At 30.8% G+C, this 10,601-nt stretch overlaps 2 protein-coding genes across 2 annotated transcripts; both read left to right on the top strand.

Annotated features, from left to right (window-relative positions):
- Positions 1-5,192: 5,192 nt before the first annotated feature.
- LOC100252999 (cytosolic sulfotransferase 12) lies at positions 5,193-6,359 on the top strand. The gene has a single exon (XM_002267173.4). The coding sequence runs from the start codon at positions 5,306-5,308 to the stop codon at positions 6,305-6,307; it is 1,002 nt and encodes a 333-aa protein (XP_002267209.1). The 5' UTR covers positions 5,193-5,305; the 3' UTR covers positions 6,308-6,359.
- Positions 6,360-10,042: 3,683 nt separating this feature from the next.
- On the top strand, positions 10,043-10,396 carry LOC104879095 (cytosolic sulfotransferase 12). Its single transcript, XM_010650615.1, has one exon. The coding sequence runs from the start codon at positions 10,043-10,045 to the stop codon at positions 10,394-10,396; it is 354 nt and encodes a 117-aa protein (XP_010648917.1).
- The last annotated feature ends 205 nt before the right edge of the window (positions 10,397-10,601 follow it).

Raw genomic sequence — 10,601 nt, 5'->3', positions numbered from 1 at the left:
CAATCATTAAAGTCCAATTCTTCAAAATTCCGATTTCTAAATTTAGCTATTTGAAATTCCAATTGTCCTATCTCCGAACTTAATTTCCAGTTTCCCATGCTCCAATTCCCGTATTTGCCCCGCTACTTATTATTATCATTATCATTATCATCTTATTCATTATTTCTATAAATTCCGCCTTCGAATGATTTCTAAGATTTCCAATTTTTACACATCAACTTTCATAATTTCTATTTCTCAAATAACTCACGATTCTGATTTCTCTCAAAATTCAACTCCCAAAGTCCCAATTTTCGCAACTAATCTTTCTTTAAGATCCCGAACCCTCAAATCGTTTTCACAATTCCAACCTCTTTCAAATCCAATTCCTAAAAATTCTCATTCTCACATTCAATCTCCAAAAGCCTGATCTTCAAATAAACTTTAAAACTCCAATTTTCTAGTGGTCTTCGAGATTCCAATTTTTCAATTAAATTTAAAAAAAAAATCCGATTTTCTCTCAAATAGCTTAATTCCATTCTGGTCTTCAAAACAATCTTCTGCTCCTCTGTTTTAAAAATGTTTTGAAATAAGCAAAGAATCAAATTTTGTAATTCTGAATAATGGAATTTACGGATTTGGTCCATGCAAGATCAATCGGGCTTTGGTGGGGGCCCCACATATGTGATTTTATGACTGACTGATTGATTGATTTATTTATTTATTTTGTTTGATCTATTCTGTTCCTTGACATGCGCATAATTTTATCTATTTGTGATTCACTAATCCTGTTTCATGATAGCGCATTCGTGATTGGAGGACCAGGTACGTATCCACTCATATTTTGTTCATTCTTTATACATGTTTTGATTCCCATATGTGCATGATCGCTTCGAGTTTTCATTGATTTTCTCATTGATTGCCATGCCAGCTCCATTTTATTAGTAGAGACCCGACTTTAGGGACTTAGAGGGGTGCTACGGTCGTTACCGTACCTTCCCGATAAGTAACATGACCCCCGAACCTGATCCGGTTTTTCACAGACCACCTTTTCCAAAGTAAGGAGTCACACTTAGGGTTTTTCTTTCTTATTTTGTTTACCCTTTTAAAATAAAACAAAAATAAGTGGCGACTCCAAGTCAGTTTTCTTAATCAAATAAAATCAATTTTTCAAATAAAAATCGAGCTCGCCATCGAGTGGGAAACGCATTGAGCCGAAATACGGGGTCCACAATAGGTCATGGTAAAAAGGAAATGTGTGTTTTCACATACTTATATAAAAATAATGATAAAATTGAAATCTTTTAAAAATAATTCAAGTTTTATATATTTATCGATGAAAGATAATAATTAAAGATAATATTTTTAGTCAAATGTAATATTTTTTTTACCAAAAAATGTATAAAATTTAAATTATTTTCAAATAGTCATTTGAAGTTCAAATCTAAAAAATTTGGGTTCTTATAATGTGATTTTTATGCCTTTAAGTGTGTGGAAACACTCGTTTTGCACGGTTAAAAAAACCAAATATTATTATTTTATTTTATTTGTTTAAATTTGAAAAACCTAAAACCAAAATTTTTCCAACGATATATTATCTGATAAGAGCATCATTTGGTTGGAATAACACGTTGCTACAAAGCATTGAGATTTTCAAATTGCACGGTTAAAAAAACCAAATATTATTATTTTATTTTATTTGTTTAAATTTGAAAAACCTAAAACCAAAATTTTTCCAACCATATATTATTTGATAAGAGCATCATTTGGTCGGAATAACACGTTGCTACAAAGCATTGAGATTTTCAAATTTTTGAGTTAGCTATAAACATGAAAATATCCGGATATATTGATACTTGATTTTATGAATATATCAATTGGAGATATATTAATATATTAATATAAAATATTAGTAAAATATTTGAAATATAAGTTGAATTACAAAAAAATTAAAAAATTGATGAAATATTAGTAAAATATATAAAAAATATTAATTGATAGTCCTAGGTTTTCGTATCGGTTCTACCAATATTAGAGATATGAAGGATATATGGAGAAATTTTAAACTTCACCGCGTAACTTTGCCTAGTTGCAGAGTGTGGTGTGGTGTTTAATGGACTGGCAAATGAAGGACAGTCCCAGGCTGTCACTACGAACAACAGGGAAAATGGCCAAACGACACCCGAGAATAGCAGAGTACATATAGCCATAGTGGTCCTTATACCCTGTCACAATAAAATTTTGTGATTTCTCACCCATTAACCCACACCCACAGTATATCGTTCCACAACATCAACTCTTACAAGCCAATTGGGAAGCTGATGTTTGATTCCACAGGAATATTTGACAATTGGTCTTGTTTTAGGTGTATTTGTTTTTTTAATTTAATGTTGAATTCAATTCATTTTTAGATTTTATATTATTCTTTTTAACTTTATTTTCTAAATAATTATTTATTTTTTAAAAATAAATTTTTAAAACAATTAAAACAAGATCCCCACACAATCTTTACCCTATTAATATTTTATATTTAATAAAAATAATAAAAAATAAAAAAATAAACAATTAAATTAAATTAAATTTAAGTAAAAAAATAGAACAGCTATACCAAGTCCTTCGTATTCTGTGGCAATTGGCCTATGTACTGTTGTTTAATGGACTAGCACGTGAAGGACCAGCAAGGCTTTATTGTACTAGTCCCAGTGTCAGAATTCCCAGCTTAAGGACACCATGGACAATGACCCAAAGACAACCTAGTTAAAGGTCAAGGAAGAAAATAAAGAGCTGCCTCATGGTAATAAAGAAATAATTGATCAGGTGACTTTATGGAATAAGGAAATGTCATAATATTGTTTTAGGAATAAATATTAGACAGCACAAACTATAGATGAAATCATTTGGATATGAAGGACGCGGCATCAAATATTAGCCAACAGAACATCAATTGTTAAATATTCATAGGGGAGTAAAATGTTATGAAAAGTTATGTTCTCGAAAAATGAGAGAAAAAAAAAATATTTTATATATTACTTTAAATTCATTTTACTTATTTTTTTCCTCTTTTATGTGAAGTTTAAATAATTTTAAAATATATAATTTTTTTTATCTAATTTTAATTATATTTTATTTTCTTTCTTATTTTCCATATTGAAACCAAATATGAAAAAATCATTTTCCCCAGTAATTTTTTTTTCTTTTTTTAGTATTTTCTAGGAACCAAACATAACCTTAATGTTTATGGTTAATTTTAATTTAAATATTAATATTTATTTATATTTGGACAATAAGTTTTTATTGTATGTTAATAATTTTGTTACAATTTATTTTTTGGCTTAGGAATCTTTTTAGATAGTAACTTACTCTCTATTAAAGATTCAAGATTGTTATTCACTTAATCGAAAAGTCATAGGTAAGTCTAAAAAGATTTTGCTCTACCTTTCCTTCTCATTTGTTTTCTTCATTTTTCTTTCTAGCCAAACAACCTCTGAGGATGATTTCTCAAGGGATGAGTGGCTAGGTTTTACATTTCTTGGAGTGATGGAAGTTAGGTGAAAGACCTGAATGCAAAGGTGGGAGTTTTCCTTGCTTTAAATGATAATAGTTGTTAACCATCAATGGTTTAGAGCAAAAACTTTGTATATTTCTTACTATGAGAATTTACAAGTGTTTAATGAAAAAACATCATTCCTATCATTTCTGTCTCTCTTCTTATATATCAGCTACCTAAAAGATATATAAAAAGATATAAAAGAAAGTATCTAGGTTGGTTATAAGGAGAAACTAGGAAATTACACAAAATATTTGAAAATAAAAATCTAACGGGGTCGGTGCATAAGAAGATTTCGCATACCATGCGAAATTTGGCATGGTGTGCGAAATTGGTTGGCTGCCTCAAGTGGTTTCACATGGTGTGCGAAATTGCTGGTTGTTGGATTTCTTCTTCTAATTTCCTTCCTTGCATCTCTGATTGGCTTGACAAAGGGCTATGAAGTGCTCCAAATCTTGGATTCTTCATGCATTTGAGCTTTAACTTGCATTGCCATAGATTTCACCAACTTCTCCCTCATTATTGGCTTGTTTCAATAATCAAATAGCTACCAAAAACACCAAAACTTGCCAAAAACTTATTAGTAACCTTTGCTAGGTTCCTTATGTGTTGTTAGTGTAATACAATTGTACAGTGGTGCAATAAATGAATAAATAATTTTTTTATTTTCATATAAAAAAATAGTACTAAATAAGGTTTTCAATTTTCATTTTTAAAAATAGTTTTCATTTTTTTAATTAAACGTATTTTCAAAAAGAGATAATATAGAAAATAAAAATTATTTAAAAATAAAATAAAAAAAATAAAAACTAGAAAAATATTTTAAAACCAAACTCAAATATAATCTATATAATTTTTAACTACTTGTTTTCATCTAAAATAAGTAAATATACTTTTCAACCATTTTATATAAGAAAAATTCAATCTCTACTGTGTATTGATATAATTCACTTCTAAAATTAGGTCATATGAAAACATTTTAATTGAGTACTTAAAATAAAAACTCTCCATCCATCCTCTTTCTTTCTTTTTCTTTTTCTTATTTTAATAAATTTTCAGTTAATTCAAATCATTAAAAAAAATCCTTAATAAACAAATTTGTAACATTTCATATAACATATTACTAAAAGTCATGTTCAAAAAGTTATTAAAATAAGGAAGGAAGAAAATTAAAAAAAAAAAATTAAACTTTTTATTTTATTCTAGTAAAAAAAAACTTTAAAATACTTTTTAGTATAAAGAAATTAAAATAGTGAATATATTTATTTTAAACAGTATTTTAATCATTAAATTATTTACTTCTAAATGTAAAAGATAAAAATAAATGTAAAAGATAATTTTTATTTATTTAAAATAATATTTTTTTAGAAAGTATTTTCCAAAATAGTCTTTGAATCATTAATATAATTTTTGTTTATTTATAATTTAAAAATAAAAAATAATGTTGAATTTTCAATTATTTATAAAAGAGTTTAAAAAAATAATGAAAAATCCAAAAATTGTTAAATAAAAAAGAATAGTGGCAAGTGGTAGAATAAAAACAAAAATGAGTTAAGTGGGCATTTTTATCAATTACTATCTCATATCATGGGTGGTTGGAAGACCTTATCTTAGTTATCAACCCTATACGGTTGAAAAGACAATTTGTCCCAAAAAGAAATAAGGAAAAACAAAACAAAACAAAATGAAAAAGGGACTTACTGAGTAGCAAAGGGACTTACTGACGAATATACTATTCGTCACCCACATAAACAAGGTGATTCTCCATTGCAGACTACCATGTCAAGCTCTCAACTCCCTCTTCCTCTTCCTGAGTATTTGCAAGAAGATGAAGTAACTCAGGAACACAGGGACTTACTGTCCTCCCTCCCCAGAGAGAAGGGTTGGGTTACATCTCATCTCTTTCAATACCAAGGCTTTTGGCATACATCCAGGCATTTGAAAGGGGTAGTGGCATGCCAACAACACTTCCAAGCTCACGATACTGACATCCTCCTTGTCACCACTCCCAAATCAGGCACCACGTGGTTGAAGGCAATGGCGTTTGCCTTATTGAAAAGGGTTAGATTTCCTGATACCCGACACCACCCATTGCTCACAAACAACCCTCATGAGCTCGTGCCCTTCTTAGAGATTAAGCTCTATGCTGAAAGCAAGGTTCCTGATCTCACCTCATTTACTGCTCCAAGGCTCTTTTCAACTCATTTACCATTCACATCTCTGCCAGAATCTGTGAATACCTCAGGTTGCAAGCTTGTGTATCTATGTAGGAACCCCAGGGACACCTTCGTGTCATTCTGGCAGTTCACTAATAAGTTGAGACTCGAGAATATGGGGACTAATCCGCTCGAGGAGGTTTTTGATAAGTTCTGTTGGGGAGTGAGTTTGTCTGGACCCTTTTGGGACCATGTGTTGGGTTATTGGAAGGAAAGTTTGGAAAAGCCTGAGAAGATACTTTTCTTGAAGTATGAGGAGATGAAAGCACAACCCCATGTTCAGTTAAGGAGACTGGCTGAGTTCTTGGGGTGCCCATTTTGCCCAGAGGAAGAGACCAGATGTGTGGTGGATGAGATATTACAGCTGTGCAGTTTTGAGAACTTGAGCAATTTGGAGGTGAATAAGAATGGGAAACTGTCATCAGGGGAGGAACACAGCGCATTCTTTAGACGAGGTGAAGTTGGAGATTGGGTGAACTATTTGACAGCTGAGATGCTTGATAGATTAGATCATATAACTGAAGAGAAGCTCCATGGTTCTGGTTTAAAATTTGAGGTATCTTAAGTTGTATTATTTTGCTCCTCTTTTGCAAGAATGTGTATTTTGACATTGTTTTCTTATAGTGTGCGCTTAGTGATGGGTTTTTAGGAGATTTTGTTTGGTTAGAGGTTTCATCTTTACTTTTAACAAACACAATTTCTCTACTAGAGAGAGTTTCATCTTTATTAATGTACCTCAAACCTCTTTTATCACCATGGCTTTTACAATTATCAAGTATTTCCTTAAGCATTTTGGCTTCAGGGTGAAAGATCTCATTTACTTATTACTTTTCATCCCTTGAGTGAGAGCATTATTCTTCTAAGGAGAGAATGACGTTCAGACTCAAGATATCTAATTTTTTCAAGAAGATTAGTTCTCTCTTCTTTTAGTACATCAATCTTGGTCCCCATCCATATTCCTCTGAATTTCATACCCATTCACCTTACATTTTAAGAAAAAAACTTCATTCGGGCTTTCTAGTGGGAATAGTTACTCCCATCGATTAAGATGCACTATTCAAAAGAGCCCCAGTTTTTTATTGTTCCATATTGGACTTATAAGATCAATAAAAATTCAATTTTTATCCAATATAATTAATAAAATATGGATTTTTAACTAATATGATCAATAAAAATTTGACTTTTAATCAATAGGATTAAAAAATCAATTTTTATCCCACTATAATACCAATAAAAAAAACTCGGAAGTCTAGTAAGGAAACAACTAGAAGGGGGGTGAATGAGTGTATTTAAAAATATAAAATTATTTATTAATTATAACTAACTTTTTCCCTATGAGAAGTTAGAGAATAATATTTCATTCAATTATAGGCAATGCATACAAGATAATAAAAATGCACAATAATGCATAAGGACTTTTAAATGGAAAACCCTCACACTAACTTTGGAGATAAAAAATCACAAGGTCTAAGATTGTTAATCTAAATTTTACCCTAAAGACTTAGTTTTCAGTATCTACAACTTGATCCACGTTCGTGATGCAGCAACCTCCAATTGTTTCAGTGAATACACTTTAGCCTCACTAAAGGGCTGAAGGTCTTCAACCCAAGATTCAAAGCTTGAATCCTTTAAGTGAGAGATCGGGAATGGTGTGGCTTGTTAGGATTTCTCTGTAGGAGACTCTTTTCAAATATCTTTAATCTCTAACCCTAAGAGGGTCATAATGAGGTATTTATAGGCAAATAACCCAAAGAGTTTTGGCATGAATAGGTTTCCAAATCCAATTTGCGATAAATTCTCAAAAATATTCTTCAAATCTTAACAAAAAATCCGTGAGTGCTCGAGCTCACTTAACCATTGCTTAAGCACCTCTAGCGCTTGAGTGGTCCCAACGCTTAAGCACTATTGCCTGCTCAAGCGTCCCTTGTTTCTTTTAGCTTTTACAAAAAATCACTTTTGTTGATTTAAAAAGATACCTTTCCTCTTTATACCTTATAAGAGTAACTTGCCACAAGTCAAACCTTTTTAGATATACCTGTGACTTCTCGGTTGGACAAACAACAACATTTTATCTTCAATGGAGAGTAAGTTACTATCTAAAAGGATTTTTATGACCAAATATTAAAAATAACAAAATTTTCAACATCTAAATAAGACTCAATGTCCTAACACTATTTTCATAAAAATCTTTTTTTCCATACATTATTTCCAACTTAATAAATATTCTATTTTGGGACTTATTTTCAAAAAGTTTTATTCATATTACATTACTAATTAAGTTTCCAAAACCATTTTGGTAACCATCTTAACAATAATCACCTTTCATGAACTTTTTTTTACACATTTCTAAGAAAATTCCAATAAGGAAAAATTTTATTGTTAAAGATTTTGAAATTTGAGAAGATTTTAAAAATAAAAAAACTTAGGAACTAGTTTTGAAAAAGGAAAGATCATGCTCTTAGTCTTTTCATAAAATCTTTCCATAAAAATAATTTCCTTATTCCTTGAATTTTCCAATTTAAATAAGTATTCTATTTTGGAAAGGCAATTTATGAAAATGTATTTTCCTTTTTAAGGTATACCAAAGACTTTATTTTATGCCAAACATGTCATATGTAACAAAATATACATAAAAGGTCATAAAAATTAATTATGGAAATTTTAAAAAAGATTCTCATGAACTTTAGGGATCTTGTCATAGATTTGGTAATAAAAATCTGAAATTTTAAAAATTCAAAAATCACCAAAACACCAAAATACCCCTACAACAAAAATTAGGGGTAGAAAAAACAGAAACCTTAAAATTATAACTTTATTAAATAGAATAAGGATTTGAAAGCATGGGGAAAAATTAATTTTACGTTTAATGACTGATTGAGACTTGTGGTTTAATGATGTATTTTAGGACTTTGGAATTGTTATTTGAATGTTGCTTTTTGTTGTGGTTCATGCCATGGATGGATGATGCAATTTTGAAGCATAACTTTTGAATAAGAAAAGGGTTTTCAATTATTTATGCTTGATTTTTCTTGTATAGCTTTCTATGTTTGATTGTTCATGTGATATTCTTATACAAGTGGGGTTTATCATGTTTGAAGAATGGAAGAGGCTCACAGTATATATACTTGATCATACAAACAATATTTTGTCTTAACATCATACTTTAAATATATTATGCTTTTGTTTATTGTTTTAAATGGAACATAATGAAGGATTTGAATTGCATAAAATTGTATATAAATGAAAGAAAAACTTGACTAACTGGGATTGATAAAAGGATAACTTTTTGGTTGATCGGCTAATGGAGCAATTGCACGAAGGACAGAAGATGTGATGAGCTTTTACCAAGACAACTCATACAATAAAAGCTTAGAAAATTATAAAAAAAAATTATTTAAGTTATAACTCTAAGCACTTAAAAAATAGAATGATTTTTTTTTCTTTTTTTTTAAGATGTTGCTCAAAAAGTTTTACATAGTGGTAAGAAGATTTGTTTTCAATCAATTAACCCAAATGATCGAAACTATCATGGATGTGTGGCCTACTTACACTGACATCATCTTATAACTATTTTCTTTTCCATTTTTGTTTACTGTTGTTCATATTTAAATAATTTGTTTCATGTCGTCAAACCATAGTGTACGGATCTTTCATTTATAGGATCTTTTGTTCTCATAACAAAGGAATTCCTTTTATTTAGAGGTTGATGAAATTTATAAAATATAGTATTAATTTTAGAAAAATTGTTCCAATATAAGTTACCTTTGCGGGAAATTGGACCTCCATGCTTTACTAAAACCTAGATATAATAGGTCGAAAATGAGCGATATTCATGCTTAAGTTCTAGTCAATCATATTTAAAAATGCATTTGGTCGCTGTTCACAGCCGCTTAATTCATTAAGATACTTTCCCAAAAAAAAATTAGATCTAATAATGCTGCTTGCCAACAATTTGCACCATCAATACAATAATAATAACAATATCGATGAGTTGTCATTTTCTGGCGTTAAATGATTGAACTCAGCATCTAATGACAATAAATAAATACCAATGAGTTGTCTTCGCTTGGTGGCACTTGAACCGATCCACAATTTTAAAATTCAATTAAAGTTGGCTTGAACGTCTGAGCTGCAATCATCATAGCTTGAACCTGCTGTTCAATTTTTAATTGTAAGCAAAGCGGTGTCATGCACGATTTGAGATGAAGTGGTTGCCCCAGAGCCTATACAAACCTGTCACTTGTGCTGCTCATATGTTACTGGCCATAAAACAAGGAGATACAGCGGAAGGCGCATCCTCATGTCAAGCTCTCAACCTCCCATCCCTGCTCCCCAGGATTTGCAAGAAGATGGGCTCACTCAAGAATGCAGGGACTTACTCTCCTCCCTCCCTACAGAAGAAGGATGGCTTTTTGATGTCTATCAATACCAAGGTTTTTGGTTTCCGTCAAGGCAGATACAAGCAGTGCTGGCCAGCCAACAGCGTTTCCAAGCTCAGGACACCGACATCCTCCTTGTCACCACTCCCAAATCAGGCACCACCTGGCTGAAAGCAATAGTGTTCGCGTTCGTGAATCGGGTCAAGTTTCCGGACATGCAAGACCACCACCCCTTGCTCACAAGCAACCCTCATGAACTCGTGCCCTTACTTTGAGCATTTCCAACCCTCATGATGTCATAGAATACAGTTTAATTTAAAGCCTAAAATGTTAAATAAAAAATAAAATAAATAAATAAACAAGAAAACCAACAAATAAAAAAAAAAGAAAAAAGAAAAAAGAAAACCAAACAAACAAACAAACTTATGTATAACGTGGAGCTTTAAATTATATGGCCTTATATGATCATCATTAAGGGCG

Source organism: Vitis vinifera, chromosome 4 (genome assembly GCF_030704535.1).
Source record: "Vitis vinifera cultivar Pinot Noir 40024 chromosome 4, ASM3070453v1".
In the NCBI taxonomy this organism is placed as follows: domain Eukaryota; kingdom Viridiplantae; phylum Streptophyta; class Magnoliopsida; order Vitales; family Vitaceae; genus Vitis; species Vitis vinifera.
Note: the sequence above shows the minus strand (reverse complement) of the source record. Positions and strands in the feature narration are given on the sequence as shown.